At 35.3% G+C, this 18,462-nt stretch overlaps 1 protein-coding gene across 1 annotated transcript in view; it reads right to left on the bottom strand.

Moving 5' to 3' along the window:
- The window catches only part of CD2AP (CD2 associated protein), a 156,819-nt gene that overhangs the window by 30,283 nt on the left and 108,074 nt on the right, over positions 1-18,462 (bottom strand). The window contains exons 11-13 of the mRNA XM_023212978.3: positions 18,348-18,410; positions 4,354-4,519; positions 826-968 (exon numbers count right to left, since the gene is read on the bottom strand). Coding sequence (XP_023068746.1) covers positions 826-968; positions 4,354-4,519; positions 18,348-18,410 — 372 coding nt within the window. The remainder of the gene's footprint in view (positions 1-825; positions 969-4,353; positions 4,520-18,347; positions 18,411-18,462) is intronic.

Raw genomic sequence — 18,462 nt, forward strand, 5'->3', positions numbered from 1 at the left:
ATTTAGAGTTCTCCTTTGATTTATGGATAGTGCATATTTAATATCTGTAGCTTACTTTGTTTAGAGATAAAATAGGGGGAAAAAAGCATCTGTTTCCTAGAGTTAAACTAAGAGCATACCTGAGACAGTGCTTTGAAAAAGTTAAAAAAACAAAATACAAATGCAAAGCACTATACAAAATATTAAAAATTACCAGAACGTAATGAAGACACAATGCCTTTAATAATGAAAACTATCAAGACTTCTCTGTTTCAAGTTTTCCATTTTACAAATAATAATAGGTATTTTTAAAAAAGGAAGAAGTACAGACTAGACAAAGATATCATTAAGCTGAAAAATCAGTCCTAAAGCTTAAAAAAAATTAGCAAAAGGGTTATTAGAAAAAGCATATTTTCCTATACTGGAAACAAAAGTATCTCTAGATTAAGAGGAGAAATTTAAAGTCCTATGAAATATAATCTAATGCTGGCACTGAAAGTCTACGCCATCTCATTTCTAAACTTTTAAAACTAAAGTGTATTCATATCTAGGTTGGGTAGCACAGTCATACCACTATAAAGAGGGAGTAATAGATGGATCATCTTTTAATATCTATTTCAGTCCTCTGATTAGTAAGAAACCATAAAGTCTGATCAGTAAGGACCAGAAAAATTTTACTTATCAAGAAGATTCTTTTATTATTTCTACTTTGGCTACTAAATTTTAAACAAATTTCAACTGTGTAATTTCAACTTTATCCACACAAAAACTGCATATGTATATCTCTTAAAGAGTTTCTTTAACGATTTTTTTTTTAATGCACCACTGCTGTCCATGCTGACTTACCTGTTTCTTTGGAGGTCCTTACTATAAGTGAATCAAGGTCTACTGATTTTGGTCTAAGGGGCAACTGTTCAGAATCTAGCTTTGGTTTTGATACTGGCTCAGTTTCAAACTTTGATGCAATAGTAGAAACTTCCCCATTAATCCTGAAATAAGAAAAAAACATGCAAAAATCACTAGTAAGAAACAAGACTTTTTTAAAATTGTGATTTAATGACATTAAAGATTTTATGGCCTAATACTGATTATTTTCTGTTCTGTATTTCCATAAACGTAAAACGTAAAACTCTGTCCTAAGGCTGATTACAATGAAATGAAAAATGTGAGAGCAGTTTAGTAAGTGTAGAAAATTATTATAAACATAAAGTTAACATTCAACAGATATTAGTACACAGAAAATACAAAAAATAATACTTAAAAATTAAGCTGCAACAATAGAAGGACAACTCTAGAAGGTAGGCAACAGTGAGAGCTAAATCAAAATGTACAGAATGCTCTTGTATTTTTTAATTTTTTTATTATTTTAGATTATTTTTTATTTCAACAGGTTTTTGAGAAACAGGTGGTGTTTCGTTACATGAATAAGTTCTTTAGTGGTGATTTCTGAGATTTTGGTGCATCCACCACCCGAGCAGTGCACACTGTACCCAATGTGTAGTCTTTTCTCCTTCACTCCCCTCCCACCCTTTCCCCTCAAGTTTCCAAAGTCCAATGTATCATTCTTACGCTTTTGCATCCTCATAGCTTAGCTCCCACACATTAGGGAGAACGTACAATGTTTGATTTTCCATTCCTGAGTTCACTTAGAATAAGAGTCTCCAATTCCATCCAGGTTGTTGTGAATGCCATTTTTTTCTTTTTTTTTTTTTTAATGGCTGAGTAGTATTCCATAGTGTGTGTGTGTGTATATATATATATATATATACACCACAATTTCTTTATTCACTCATTGATTCATGGGCATCTGGGCTAGTTCCATACTTTGCAATTGCGAATTGTGCTGCTATAAACATGCATGTGCAAGTTATCTTTTTCGTATAATGCCTTATTTTCCTCTGGGTAGATACCCAGTAGTGGGATTGCTGGATCAGATGGCAGATCTGCTTTTAGTTCTTTAAGGAATCTCCACACTGTTTTCCACAGTGGTTCTATTAGTTTACATTGCCACCAGCAGTGTAGAAGTGTTCCCTGTTCATCACATCCATGACAACATCTATTATTTTTTGATTTTTTGATTATGGCCATTCTTGCAGGAGTGAGGTGGTATCACATTGCAGTTTTGATTTGCATTCCTGATAATTAGTGATTGTGATCTTTTTTCCACATGCTTGTTGGCCATTTGAATATCTTCTTTTGAGAATTATCTATTCATGTCCTTAGTCCAGTTTCTGACAGGATTGTTTATTTCTTTCTTGCTTTTAAAGTTTATTGGTGATGTTTTTAAAAAGGGCTGTGGCAGGAGACTAAATGCGCTGCCACTCCTTGACTACTGCTGCATCTTGGTGATCAGCTCTTGCATAGATGTGGTAAGAAGAGACACCACTGGGTCCTTTCACTGTCCTGGGTGGCTGAGGCCCACTGCACCCTGGAGTCCTCCTTTGAAAGAGGAAATTTTTTCAGGATTATCAACCAGGCCAACTTTATTCCAGACAGCCATCTCTGCAGCCTCGACCTCGAGAGTCCCAAACTCCACCACACCAGTACCTGCCTTCTTACTGAAAAGCACCAGGTTGAGAATTCCACCATACTTTTGCAAAAGTAGCTGCCTTCTGACTCATCCTTCTTGCACTTCCATTTCAGTTTTAGTTTGGTGTTCCTTTGTCTTCAGTATTTTCTGACTTTTAATCTCAAGTCAAGTTCCTGGCACATCTGCTCCTGGATCATCATCTGCTGTTCCTCCAGGTAAGTTTTTTCTTATTTTTCAATTATATTTATTTTTAAAATTGACATATACAACTGTATATATTTATCATTTACAACACGATGTTTTAAAGCGATGTTGCCAGGAACACTCTTCAGTAAGATGTTCAATCTCCTACTCAAGTGTCCTGGTGCTCCAGCTTTCCTCCACCTTCTCACTCACTTGGGCCTGGGCCACCAGGTCACGTTTACCTTTTAGTATTCTCTCATCAAGCCTCTGGGTCCTCTATGCTATCTGCTTCTTGGCTTTTCTAACCTCATCATATGCAGCCCTGGCTGCAGCAAGGCCTGAGAAAGCTAGTGGAGGAGTTCAGCTGCTCTGTGATTATCCAACTTTCATCTGGGTAGCAGGAGAGGGCCTTCTGCCTATACGCCTCCTTCACCTCTTTGTCTGCTGCTTTCTCCAAGATGCCTAGCAGCACAAACAAGTCCATCTCTAAGAGCCGCTGGTTTGCCATGGTTCCAGCCCTGACTGGATTTGTACTATAATTCCCCAAGTGTTTTAAGCATGAACGAGGACTGCTGGCACAGCCAACAGAATACTGCTTAGCATCCTGGGAATTTACTAATGCATTTTAATAACTAAAGCTCCAATCAAATTCCCAGAATCTGCCTGTGATCTTTGTTTACATATCCAGCTCTCAACATGTTTATATTCTTCGTGGACGTTATTTACAACAGTAAAATAAACTTTAACTTTTCAAAAAGGTAAAAGTGTTGGTGAGCATCTTAAGAAAAGGGAACCCTTGCACACTGTTGGTAGGAATGTAAATTCCTACAGCCATTATGGAAAACAGTACAAAGGTCCCTCGAGAAATTAAAAAGAGAATCATCATATGATCTAGCAATTCCATTACTGGGTACGTATCCAAAGGAAATAAAATCAATATGTCAAAGAAATATCTGCATTCCCATGTTTGCTGCAGCACTATTCACAACAGCCAAAATATGGAAGCAACCTAAAGTATCAATGGATGAATGAATAAAGAAAATGTGGCATATACATACCAGGAATACCATTCAGCCATAAAGAAAGAAAGCAAGCCTGCCATTTGCGACAATATCAATGAATCTGGAGGATGTTAAGTCAAGTAAGCCAGGCACAGAAAGACAAATACCACATGTTCTCCACTCAAATGCGAAGTCTAAAAAAGTGGATCCCATAGAAATAGAGAGTAGAACGGTGATTACCAGAGTCTGAAGTGGTTGTGAGTTGGAGGGGAGTGGGAAGATGTGGTCAAGGAATATATATTTACAGTTAGATAGAGGGAGTAAGTTTAAGAAATCCATTGTACATTATAGTGACTGTACTTAATGGTGATGTACTGCATTCTTGAAACAAGATAATAGTGAATGTTAAATGTTCTCATCACAAAAATGATAACTATGTGAGGTTATCACGTAGTTACTGAAGCCATTCCACAATTATATATATGCTTTAAAACATCGTGTTGTAAACAATAAATATATACAGTTGTATATGTCAATTTTAAAAATAAATATAATTGAAAAATAAGAAAAAACTTACCTGGAGATTTAGAAAGGCAATGGAGCCATGAAGGTCAAAGGTGAGTAAATCAATAAGCTAATTTAAAATTAGGTAAAACATACTTGGCTATAGGAGGTGGTGGAGGAACTGGTTTTTCAGGTCGCTTTGGGTACATTGTTCCAGAAGATCTCAATAAATTATTGGCTTTGGTAGGTGGAGTAGGTTTCTTGGGTGGGACTTGTGGAGCTGCTGGTTTAGAAGGTTTCTGTTCCAGTGTTGATTTTTCATCTAAGATTAAAAATATTTCCGAAGTTATTGACAATCAAAATTATTTAGGTTTTTCTATTCCTAAAAGTTTTTATCAGTCTGGAAAAGTGTGACAGAGGCAGACATAAACTTTCATTCTCTATATTTGTATACGTGTGCACTGCTTAATTTAGTTTAAAGTTATATTTTAATTTAATAAGCCTAAATAGCTTTTAAAAAATGTTTACTATATGGTAGAGAGGAAAACCACTAATAAGATTCAGATTAGTAGATAATGCCTGCTTTTTATTATGTTCCCAGGAAGTTTTGCTTTTAAGTGTAGTAGTCTATCTCAAATATAAACACATGATTTTACTCTACCCAGAAAATTATCTAGACTTAAATCCAGATTATTTTCTGAAACTGAAATATAGAGAACTGAAAACAAGTAGAAACTCGAGTGCTATATAACGTTCAAATTTAAAAAGCATGATGGTGAAGGAAAAAAAAAATCAAATGTTAAGAGAAACTAGGGTGAGACTGCTTAGCCACAGATGAGAGAATTACAGGCTTATATTTGCAATTCTTACTACTGTACTAAGAATTTTATTAATACCATTTCACTTAATAATGCAACGAAATGGGTATTTCCATTTGAAATAGAAGAAAATAAGCTGGAAAAAACCAATTTTGACAATTTTATACTATGTCAATAAAGACAATTTTATCACCAAAAAGGCAACAAGTACTCTTTTACTACACATGACGCACCTGCGTCCTGATCTTCCAGGTGCTCACAATAGGTATTAAAATTGACACATGTGTATGAGATGGTCATAATACAGCAGTCAGCTAAAACATGTCATAAGACATATATACAAAAATAAGAAGCTCCTAAGCACCATACTGAATAATTTTCAAAACGTACTTGGTCTCTAAAAAAAAGTCTATCACAAGACCACAAACAATTCTATAAGATTTCATATCAGCCAGAAACTGGTGATTATAAAACCTGAACATCACAGCACACAGATAAACCTCTCCCTAAAAATTACAAGTTTTATTTCACAATGAATACAAAATACTAGTTTCTCCTTTTACCACTTATTTAATACTTTGAATCACATGAAAATATAGTTTAGTCTATTAAAATTCTGGTCATCATTTGGTACAAAAATCTATTTCTATATGGCCTCAAGATATAACAATGCAATATATAATTATACCATCAGAAATTTTAAAAAACCGAAACTCTCCAGTTGAAATAAATAATGAAATAAAACTATTTGTAGTTGTAAAAACCAGCCAAACATACATTTCTAGAAATTAGGAAAAATGTTTTATATATAATACCATGAAAAATGGTCAAAGGATAGAAATTAAAGAGTTCACTGATTGAATATATTTAACAGATACACAAATAACAGCTTGAAATTCTGTAGTGTTAGTCTAAAAAAAACAATACGTGGAAATCAAAAGGTAACAAAAATACGACTTATCATTCCTGGTTATGTCCATAACTAAATCAACTATAACGTACTGACTTATTATATAACTACTATAAGATGGCAACATATTTATGTACTAGATTTTATTTTTTTAGTTAAGGTGACATTTACATAAAATTAGAAACTCTAAAATGAACAATTCAGTGCCATTTAGTATATTCACGATATTATGCAACCAATACCTTTATCTACTTCTAAAACATTTCCAGCACCCCAAAAGATAACCCTTTCCTCATTAATCAGTTAACCTCTAGCAAACAGCAATCTGCCTTCTATCTTCTATGGATTTATCCATTTTGGGTATCTCATACACATAGAATCATGCAATTATCTTTGTGTCTGGCTTCTTTCACTTAGCCCAATGTTTTAGTAGTTTATCCTCTTCATAACATATAGCAGTATTTCATTCCTTTTTGTGACTGAATAATACTCCATTACACATACACATACACATATATAAAACACAATCTGTTTATCCACTGAAGTATATCTGGATTCCTTCTACCTTCTGCCTACTGTAAACAGTGCTGCTATGAATATTTATGTACAATACATGAGTGTCTGTTTTCAATTTCTTGGATGTTTGGAACTGCTAGGTCATATGGTAATTAAATGTTTAACTTTCTGAAGAATCACCCAACTGCTTTTCATAGCAGCTAAAACATTTTCTACTTGCACCAGTAATGTATAAAAGTCCAGTTTCTCCACATCCTTGCAAACACTTATTATTTATTTTCCTTCCTTAAAAAAAAATTTAACCATCCCAGTGGGTGTGAAGTGGCCCTTGCTGTGGTCTTGATTTGCATTTCCCTAAAGACTAATGATGTCAAACATCTTGTCAAGTGCTTACTGACATGATTAATGATGTTAAATATCTTGTCAGGTGCTTATATAACAAGTATGCTTATAAACATGCTTGTTATAAACAACAAAACTTATATATCTCCTTTAGATAAGTATCTATTTCAGCCTGTGCTGCAGTTTTAAATAGGTTTGTCTTTTTGTTGTTAAGCTGTAACACTCCTTTATATATTCCAGATACTTCCAAATCTGGTAAGATTTCTCCCATTTTGTAGGTTGTCTTTTTACTTTCTTAATGTCCTTTAACACAGAAGTTTTTAATTTTGATAAAGTACAATTATTTTTTCTTTGGTTAAATATGCTTTTCGTGACATAGTCTAAAAAGAACAAAATACTTTTCTCTAGATTCACAACACTCTGAGACACCAAATGTGTGGGGATTTATTCCCACAACAACCAAGTATCTGTCACCAGCTGAGTGTCCTATAATTTAATTCAATTCTGACACTATCTATCTGGGGTGAGCATCAGATCCCATAAGTTAAAGGCTCAGACCCACAAGATTGCTCCCACTTCAGATTCCAATCTGAAGTCCTGTCCTCTCGTACTTCTGATCAACTGCCTATAAACTGGGGATTCCCATGATCACTCCTCGGGTTTGATAACTTGTTAGAAGACTTCACAGAACTCAGGAAGGCACTTTATTTACAGTTTATTATAAAAGATACAGCTCAGAACAGCCAAATGGAACACATGCAAAAGGCAAGGTATGCAGGAAGAGATGCAGAGTTTCCATAACTTCTCCAGGTGTACCACCTTCCCAACCCCTCAATGTGTTCACCAACCCACGAGCTCTCTAAACTCGGTTGTTTAGGGTTTTTAATGAAAGCTAATCAGTTGGTTGGTCCCCCTGGCAACAAGGCCCCTCCCCACCTTTAGGGGCGTTACAAAAGTCTCCTCATTAATATAAATTCAGACGTGGTTCAAAGATGCTAGTTATAAATAACAAAAGATGTTACTCTCACCTTTATCACTCAGGAAATTTCAAGGGTTTTAGGAGCTATGGTGCCAGGAACCAGGGACAAATATCAAATATGCATTCCTTATTATATCACAACATCACACGTATCTAAAAACCTATTGCCAAATCCAAGGCCATGAAGATTTACTCTTGTTTTCATCTAAGAGTTTTAACTCTTGTATTTAAGGTCAATGATCCATTTTCAGTTACTTTTAGGTTACAGTGTGGGGTAGGGCTCCAACTTCATTCTTCTGAGCACATCCAGCTGTGAGTACAAGAATTTTAGTTCGGCTAAAAATTGGCCAAATCCAAGAGAAAATGTAGATTTAAGGAGGGAAAAAAAAAAAAAAAGTTCTATGTTAGCTGCCTGAATGACCAAGGAAGAATTACATAAGATACAGATATTATGATAATTTAAGATACAGGCTGGGTACAGTGGCTCATGCCTTTAACCCTGAACACTTCGGGAGGCTGAGATGAGAGCACTGCTTGAAGCCAGGAGTTCATAACAAGCCTGGGCAACAAATCAATACCCCCATCTCTATACAAGAATAAAAAGTTAAAAAATTAGCCAGGTATGGTGGCATGTATCTTTAGTCCCAGCTACTCCAGAGGCCGAGGTGAGAGAACCACCTGAGCCTAGGAATTTGAGGTTGCAGTGAGCTATGATGACATCACCGCACTCCAGCCTCAGCAACAGAGTGAGACCCTGTCTGTAAGAAAGAAAATGAAATACAGAAGAGTTATCTCAAGTATGTGATTTTTTTAACAAAAATGTTTAAAATGTATGCTAAAAAAATACAATAACCAAAATATGTCATTTTATTTGCTTCATAATATAGCAATACATTACCAACACTGTACGTAATAAGTTAACCCGTTTATTAATTCAGATGAGGGTTAATATCCTACTGCATTAACTGAAATGGAAAAATAAGTGATAATACAGGCACCAAAGCAAAAGTGATTCCAAGTGAATAAATACTAATTTAAAAAATCAAATATTCTATTCTTTGTGATCACTTGGACATGCCTTAGAGAAAAAACAGTACTACCTATAAAGTAGTGAGTCTATTCTTAACTGAATCTCTGTTTCTAACATTTTGGAAAATTTTAGGACAAAATGTATTTATTCATATTTATCTCACTGAAGTTTAAACTGCAGTGTAACATTTTCAGAAACGTTAAGTATAAAGTTTGAGAAACTATTACCACATGAACATACCAGAGTAACCACCACATAGGCCAAGAACTGAACATGATCCATATCTCTGAAGTTACCCTTATCCTTTCCAATCACTACCCCACTACTCCTACCCAAAGCTGTCTTCTAACACCATAGATTATTTATGAATATTTTTAACTTTACATCAATGAAATCCTAAGATTCATGTTGTTGTGTATAGCTCTAGTTCATTTATTTTTTGCTACATGGTATCATGGTATATGAATATACCTCAACTCCTTTACTCATTCTTTTGCTGAAGAACATTTGTGCTGTTTCCAATGGCAACTTTGTTATACATTTATAAACTTTGTTATAAATCGCAGTGAATGTGCAGATTGCTTTGGGTAGTATGGAAGTTTTAACAATATTGATTCTTCCAATCCTTAAAGATGGAATATTTTTCCATTTTTGTGTGTGTGTCTTCTTCAACTCCTTGCCTCAATGTTTTCTTTGCATACATCCAGGTTGGATTCCACAGTATTCTTGGTTTTGTGGCCTGATGCTTTTAATCACTTTTAGAAAATTGAAAACCAGTATATCTTCAAATACAGTTTCTGCTCCATTTGTTTCTCCTTCCTATCTGGTCCTCCAATTACATGTACAGTAGACCTTCCCACTGTACAGTCATCCCTCTGTATATACAGAGGATTGGTGCTAAGACCCTCACGTATACCAAAAGCACTCATACTCAAATCCGATGGTGAGCACCGTGGAACTTGCCTGCACAAAAGTTGGCTCTCCTCATATGCGGGTTTTGTATTCTCATGAATACTGTATTTTTATTCATTAGGCCAAAAAAAAAGTCTTTGTATACGTGGACCCCACATAGTTCAAACTCACGTTGTTCAAGAGTCAACTATATTCTTTATGTCTCTTAAGGTCTTTTCTGTATTTTCTATCTTTTTTTCTCCTTATGTTTCAGTTCAGATATTTTCTTTTAAAAATATACACTCATATACTAACATTTGTGTGTATATACTTACATATACTTACATAAGTAAACAAATTCATTTAAGCTTAGATTGACTCATATTCATATAAACTTATAAGGTTCTAGTTCTGCCAAAATTATCAACCCCATCTTTTATTACTTCTAACATATATTAAGCATAGTTAATTTAAAGCTTATATCTAGTATCTCTAATATCTAGATTCCCTAAAGGCCAGGTTCCATTGTCTGTTGTTCCTGGTTTCTAGCCATGTGTCATATCTACAAGTATGCCTAATTATTTCTGAATGAGTACAAGACACAAAAGATTTACAGGAAAACACAGAGATAATTTAAAACTCTAGATGATGTTTTCTTCTCTAGAGGATAAAGGTTTACTTTCATTCTTTCAGTAAGCTAAGGTAGGGATAGTAAAAATCCCAGGTCACTGTTCTCCCATCAAGAATTGAGATGATTAGAAGTTGAACTTCAGTGTTTTTCAGAGCTAGGTCTATTTCTATTTCATACTTCCTCCTACAAAACCTAGGGACTAAATCAAAATCTAGTTCACTAAGATACCTCCTCTTTCATGAGCTTTGAACTCTTAATTTTTGTCTCCTTGAACCCAAAAGTCTATTGAAAGTTCTTTTCATAGTCTAAGCTACCACATTCAAGACTGGCAAATGCCCCAACAGGAAATATGAGCCCCAATGCAAGATTAACTTTATTGGGCTCTCCTCTTCCCCTCTATCTTGATTTTATGATTCTTTATTTTATTTGTAGCTCTCCTACTCCTAGCACATGACTCTGGCAAATATATATATATGTATATATATACACACACACATATATATACACACACACACACTTCATATAACCATTCTACTTGTTCTCAGCAAGAGATCTGGTCCTCGTTTATCACTGCCAGAAGAACATCCTACTTCAACTTTGACTTACATACACTCCCTTGGTTTTTATGATTCTGCTCTGTGATCATTCTCTGCCTATCTCTATGAGCACTACCTGTCAGTCCTTCTTCAAGAGTTCCTGGTCATCAAACAATTTCTTAAATGTATATATTCTAAGAAAGCTCTCTTTTCATTCTTACTCTAAGCAATCTTCTTGGATAATCTTACCCATACCCGTAAATTTCATACCTAACTTCCAGAATAGCATCTTCCAACTGAACGCTTAATATGAACTCTTAACAAAAGTTCAGCCAATATGTAGTATTAAATCCCACATCAAAAGCTGAATTCACATGTTTTCCTCCAGAAACTGTCTCTATTCCATACTTCCTATCTCACTTCCCCATGGTCATAATCATTAGTATCTCATGAGTCAACAAGATGTCAACATAGAACCTTAATTGCATTCCTTATGATAGATCCTAACTATATCTCAACGTCTTCAGCAGACAATGCAGTTGAGTCCTTCCAAATCAATCCTACTTTCATATGATTACACTGAGACAATCAGTACATAGTATTCTTCTTACAAGTCTCATTGGTCTAGAGGTAAATGTGCCCAAAAGTGGTCCAAGAAACTGAAAAGGACTTACATTCTATGGATGGGGAGAGGTTTTCCTCTCTTTCCTGTCAAATGGACAAGAAATCATGTTGCCCTGATTGCCACTCTCAGCATTCTTGTGATCACAAGAGGAGACAATCTGAAGATAAAGTGGACACTGAGGATAGCAGAATGGAAAGACACAATGCAGGTCCATAACAGAATCACTGAGTTGCAGGTCATATGACTCCTACTTCTAGACTTTCAATTATGTGAGATTTTTTTTTCCCTATTGTTTAAGTCAGTTTCAATAAGGACTGATTTTCTGTTCTTTGCTCTTGAAACATTTCAGCTTCCTTTCATTCATACCAACTTCCACTATCTACGCCACCATTATCTAGCTAAATACTACTAGAAGGAAGTTTCAGATAAACAAATGTAAGCATGTCATAATCTGGAATCCTTCAGATTTTAAAGAATCCTTCATATTACATAATAAATACTGTATTAAGTATTCCCTATGTATTATATACCTATTGTGTAAGGCATTAGAGAACCAAACAAATAATGTACAGGTATCTATTCACACACCTTTTCCCTCATGGAGTTTAATCAAGTGCAGGGTAAAGAATATCTCAAAACAAACATCTAAACTAATATGTAACAGATAATAATGGGAAATACCTACTTTTAAATAGTGTTAAGGAAGCAAAATTTTAAGCTGGAATCTAAAAGATGAGAAAAACCTACCCATGAAAGATTCTGAGAGAAGTACAATTCCAAAGAAGGATGTCCCCTAAAAAATTATGTATTTAGGCAGAAAGTATGAACTGCAAACACACAGAAAGCAGTAAATGTAAATAAATCCAACCACTGACTGGGAATCAGAAGTATACAAATGGTGGCTGAAGACATGAGTCTACAATAATAGAATTCAGAAGGAAATGCTCCTAAAGCAGAAGTGAGCGGATTCACTGCTTCTACCAGTAAAAGTATAGAAACAGACTGGCCTTCAGCATCATTTTATGCTCTTTCTGTGGGTATGACTGTGTATGGGTGTAAAGGAAGTGAGGAGGACATATAGATAAAAGTTACCATTTAAGTGATTTTATAAGAAACAGCACCATTGTTACATTCTCTTCTACACATTTATATGCCTCCCTACCTGCACTCCAAAATAATTATGAGTTCCTCCCTTTGTATCATGAATTCCATACCAATGACATGATGAGTATCTTACTGAAAGATAAATACAAAAAAGGACATCACAAAAAGCAGGATAACTTGTGCTTCAAAGTGGTGATATTATTACCATTCTGGGACACAGCCTGCCAGGATTTTAGGTACTTCTGGGAAAATGAAAACAACAGAGGGGCAGAAAATTGCTAAGCAGGTTTGAGAAAATCCACGTGGTGGCCTGGGACAGAAAGTAGAAAGTGAGAATTTAATCACCCATCTGAACATATGGGAAAATATCCCATGAAATAATGGGGAGTCACTTAAGAGTCTGAAATAGAGGGGTGATCAGTTTCATGGTTTCTAAGTATTTCTTCCCCGCCCCCCACCCCACCCCCACCGCAACCGCAACAGATCAGAGCTTATCGAAGGATACCTCCCATGGAACTTAGGTTTTATCCTAAGATCATAAGATCTTAGGATCATAACATAAAAACCATGAACAAAAATACAAATGAAAAATACTTTATTTCCTTGTTGGAAGGCTTACGATGCTTCAAATTGATTCTAGCCATAGTTTGAAAATGCTCCCTGTCTCAACTATGGGAACAAGGGTAGAACTTTGATTTATGTTTATTGTTACTTAGTAAAAAATAATTTAACAATATTTAATATTCAACCGGTCCTCTCTCAATGCACGTGTCCAAAGGTCACTGGCAACACTGACATTTGTCTTATTCATGGTACCTGATCTATTAAAGGCACATCAGGTTTATGAGAACATTCTGAAAATACTTAGAATCATTTCCCTTGTTATGCCTTGTCTTGTTTACCTACATACAAAAAAATTCTCGTATTTACCCTTAAACTCCAAAACCAACACTTTATATTAAGTTTTCAAGTCATTCCAGGTGAACAGTTCTTGTGAGATTTTTAAATGGAAGGAAAATGTCTTTTATATTTATTCACATATTTACTACTTCTGGCATTCTTCATTGCTTTGAGTAATACCAACTGTCAATCTACTATTGTTTTCCTTCTATCAAAAATAATTTCTTTTAACATTTTCTGTAATATACTTCTACTGGCAATAAGTTCTCTGAGATTTTGTCTCAAAAGGTTTTAATTTTACCCCATTTCCAAAAGGTATTTTTTGGAGAAAAAATATAGGTAGAAAACTATAGGTTGACAGTTATTTTCTTCCTGGCTTTAAACTTTTTGTCATAAATTTGCATCAAATTAAAATTTTCAGCCATTATTTCTTTCAATTTTTTTCATGTCCCCATTCTCACACCTTTCCATTAGGTACCCCAATTACAGGTCAGTAAAACCACTTCATATTGTCATTCAGGTAACCAATACTCTGTTCACTTTTTTTCAATACATTTTTAATGATTCTATTGTTATGTCTTCAAGTTCACTAACATTTTCTTCTGCAGTTTCCAATCTACTGGACATTCCATTCAGTGTTTCTCATTTCAGATACTGTATTCTTCTTTTCTAAAAGTTCAATTTGGGTCTTTCTTATATTTTCCAGTTTTCGCACTATTATGTTCACATTTTCTTCTACCTTTTTAAACGCATGGGAAATGTTTACAGTAGCTGTTTCAATGTACTTGCCTTCTATCTCCACCACCTCTGTCATTTCTTGCTCTTTTCTGATGACTGACTTTTCTTCCCTGGTTGTGGATTGCTATTTTCTTGCTCTTTCTATGCCTGGCAATCTTTAATCAGACAATGGACGTTGTGATTTTTACTCTCTTGAATACAAAATTTTATTATATGCTTTTAAGTTGTACTGAATTTTATTCTGGAATTTGTTGGCCGTATTTCCAAGATAGAGGCAGAGAAGCCTTTAGTCTAAGGTGATACACTCTTTTATGAACTCTATCCAATGTGCTATATATTATGAGATCTGTCTACTCTGGCTCATGGAAAAATGAACTATTTGTAAGTTACAAAGAATGCTTCACCTACCGCTTTCCAATGTTTATTTCTCCATTATAGAAGTTTCTTTTCATGCATGTGTAGATCAATATTCAGGCAAAGCCTCACAGTAAGCTGTCTACAGATCTGAGCACTCTCTGTGCAGTTCCCACCACTCTGGCACTCTGCCCCACAAATTGTAGCTGCCCAGGCCTTCCTAAATACCTATCTCCGCATCCTCAACTCTGCAGGACATCAAGGTCTGTTTGGCTTCCTCCTTTCTGCTGCCTGTAAACTGCTTCTAGACAATAAGCTGTGGTAATTATAGGTCTCACTTCAGTGTCACAGTGACTTATACTGCCTGATTTCCAATATGTGAAAGCCACTGTTTCACATAATTTGTCCAATTTTCTAGTTGTCTAATTTCGAGTGTAAATTCGGTCCCTGTCATTCCACCACGGGCAGGACTTTGCATATATAAATGTAATAAAAATGCATCATCTTCGAATTTTTTTCTTCTTCTTGAGACTGAGTCTTATTCTGTCACCCAGGCTGGAGTGCAGTGGCATGATCTTCGCTCACTGCAAGCTCCACATCGCGGGTTCACACCATTCTCCTGCCTCAGCCTCCCAAGTAGCTGGGACTACAGGCGCCCACCACCACGCCCGGCTAGTTTTTTTTTTTTTTTTTTGTATTTTTAGTAGAGACAGGGTTTCACCGTGTTAGCCAGGATGGTCTCGATCTCCTGACCTCGTGATCCGCCTGCCTCAGCCTCCCAAAGTGCTGGGATTACAAGCGTGAGACACCGCGCCCGGCCTCCATTTTATTTATAAGAACAACTGACTGATTTTAGGGAAAAGGGGAAGTCACTATCTGAATTTTAACAAAACTGCTGCCTAACTGGTGACATGACTTTTTTTAATAGTAAAAAAAAAAATAGATAATAAAGCCAGCAATATACCTCTTACATGTGGTTCTACGTATCTTGGTAAGATGAGTTTTTCAGGTAGGACTGATATTACGAACAAGTACTAAAAACTGATCTAAGACTCCTACCAAACTAGTTCACAAAGAATTAATCTGAGACTAATATTTTTATTAGGCATAAACTGTGCAACATATTTTTAAAATTCTTAAGAAAAAAGAATATAAAAAACTTCCATTTTGAAAGTAAAAAGAAAGATAAAGCTAGGAAAGTACATGACATATTCATGGACTAGAGACAGAGTGCTACATTTAGTAAACAAAAAGGGTAGAATATGATATCAAAAATGTAATCTGGGGGTCAGTTACTGGAGGGCTTTGAATTTAAACTTTTGATTTTTATCTGAAAACTGAAAGTCTTTTCAACAAATGGTGTTGGATCAACTAGACATTCACATGCCAAAAAAAAAAAAAAAAATGAATCTAGACAATGACCTTACAACCTTCACAAAAATTAATTCAAAATGAATCACAAACCTAAATGTAAACCACAAAACTATAAAATTCCTAGAAATTACACAGGAGAAAATCCAGATGGCCTTGAGTATGGCAATGACTTTTCAGATACAACACCAAAGTCATGATCCATAAAAGAAATCACTGATAAGCTTCAAATTTAAAACTTCTGCTCTGTGAAGAAAACACGCCACAGACTGGGAGAAAATATTTGCAGAAGAAATCTAATAAAGGACTGCTATCCAAAAATACACAAAATAAAGAAACTGAAGGAAAAAAAAACCTGAATAAAAAATGAACAAAAGACCAGAACACTTTACCAAAGATATACAAAGGACAATTAAGCATATGAGAAGATATTCAACATCATATATCATTATGGAATTGCAATTGAAAACAAAAGTAAAATACCACTACACACCTATTAGAAAGGCCAAAATCCAAAACACTGAAAATACCAAACGCTGGCTAGAATGTAGAAGAGAAATTCTCACTGATTACTGGGGGGAGTACAAAATGGTTCAGACATATTGGAAGAAGTTTGGCAGTTGCGCCTACAAAACTCAGTATACTCCTGTCATATTATCAGGTAATCCCTCTCCTTGGTATTTACCCAAATGAATTGAAAATATGTCCACACAAAGACCTACACACATTTATAGCCGCTCCCCTTATAATTGCCAAAACTTAGAAGCAATCAAGATATCCCTCAGTAAGTGAGTGGATTAATAAACTGTGGAATATAAAGACATTGAAATACTATTTAATGTTAACAACAAATGCCTCTCAAGCCATGAAAACATATGGAGAAATTTTAAAGGCATATAATTAAGTGAAAGACACCAATTTGAAAAGGTTACATGCTGTATGATTCCCACTATATGACACTCTGGAAAAGGCAAAACTATGGAGTCATTAAAAAAATTAATGGTTGCCAAGGGTCGAAGGGAAAGACAGATGAATAGGTAAAGAAGGTTTTTAGGGTAGTAATGCTAATTCTGTACGATACTACAATGGTGGATACCAGACATTATACATTTGTCAAAACCCATAATAGGTACAGCACTAGGAGTGAACACTAAAGGAAACTATGGACTTTGAGTGATAAAGAAGTTTCAATGTAGGGAGGCTCACTGACTAACAAATACACCACTCTGGTACAGAATGTTAACGGTGGGAAAAATTGTGCCTGTGTGAAGAAAGGGAGTGTACAGGAACTCTGTACTTTTGGCTCAATTTTGCTGTGAATCTAAAACTGCTCTAAAAAAAGATAGCCTCTCTAAAAAAATGATCCTGGGCCGGGCACGGACGCTCACGACTGTAATCCCAGCACTTTAGGAGGCCAAGGCGGGCGGATCACGGGGTCAGGAAATCAAGACCAACTTGGCTAACATGGTGAAACCCCGTCTCTACTAAAAAATACAAAAAATTAGCCGGCCGTGGTGGTGGGCGCCTGTAGTCCCAGCCACTAGGGAGGCTGAGGCAGGAGATTGGCATGAACCCAGAAGGCAGAGCTTGCAGTGAGCCGAGATCGCGCCACTGCACTCCAGCCTGGACCAGAGAGTGAGACTCCGTTTCAAAAAAAAAGAAAACATTCTGGTAACAACATGAAGTATGAAAGCCAGAAAAAGAGCTGAAGTGAGAGAAATCAAGTAAGAGGATACAGTACTTTAGGCAAGAAACAAGGATGGATTAGACTACAACACTGGGAGAAGAAACAAAAGCATTCTAAAATAGTATTCAAGTTTCCTGATGTATATAAACTAATCTACTAGTGACAATCATTGCATATCTTTATGTACAATGAGAAGGACTTATTTTCTCCAATTTCACAACAAACCAATAAGGTTTTTAGTAAAATACATATGGCACCCTGGAATAACTTTCCAGGTATACATTATGACAAACACACACAGTGAGATTAAATAATATGTAATTAATTATTTCCATGCTTAAGTAGGAACTGGGTCTTCAACCTTCTAAGGAATTTTTTAAAAAACTGAAACACTATAAAAATAATAAAAGCATAGTTATTTAATGCTTAGTTTTCTTACACAGTCTGTTAAATAACTATGAATAAAGACAACATCCTACTAAAGTAATAGTTTAATTTTTTAATGGATGTAAATTGTTACTGTTTGAGAAAGCATAATTTTGTGCTTTAAATGAACTTAAATGAACTACTCCCTCCCAGAAAACTCCAAGCATTGTAAAATAAATACTGAAATATCTGTTAAAAATCAGTGTAAATGACTCAGTGTGGAGAAACAGATCTCTTTAAAATGACAATAAAAGAAATATTTGTCTTTTTGAAAGTTGAAAATTAGCCTCACCCTTTTCCTCAGGCTTTAAAGAAAAATACTTCTTCTCTGCAGCTATCATTTCAGGCTTTGGAGCTATGGGAGAAAACATGAATACTTTTGTAAGAAGATAGTTTTAAAGCACAGA

Source organism: Piliocolobus tephrosceles, chromosome 5, assembly GCF_002776525.5.
Source record: "Piliocolobus tephrosceles isolate RC106 chromosome 5, ASM277652v3, whole genome shotgun sequence".
NCBI classification, from domain to species: Eukaryota; Metazoa; Chordata; class Mammalia; order Primates; family Cercopithecidae; genus Piliocolobus; species Piliocolobus tephrosceles.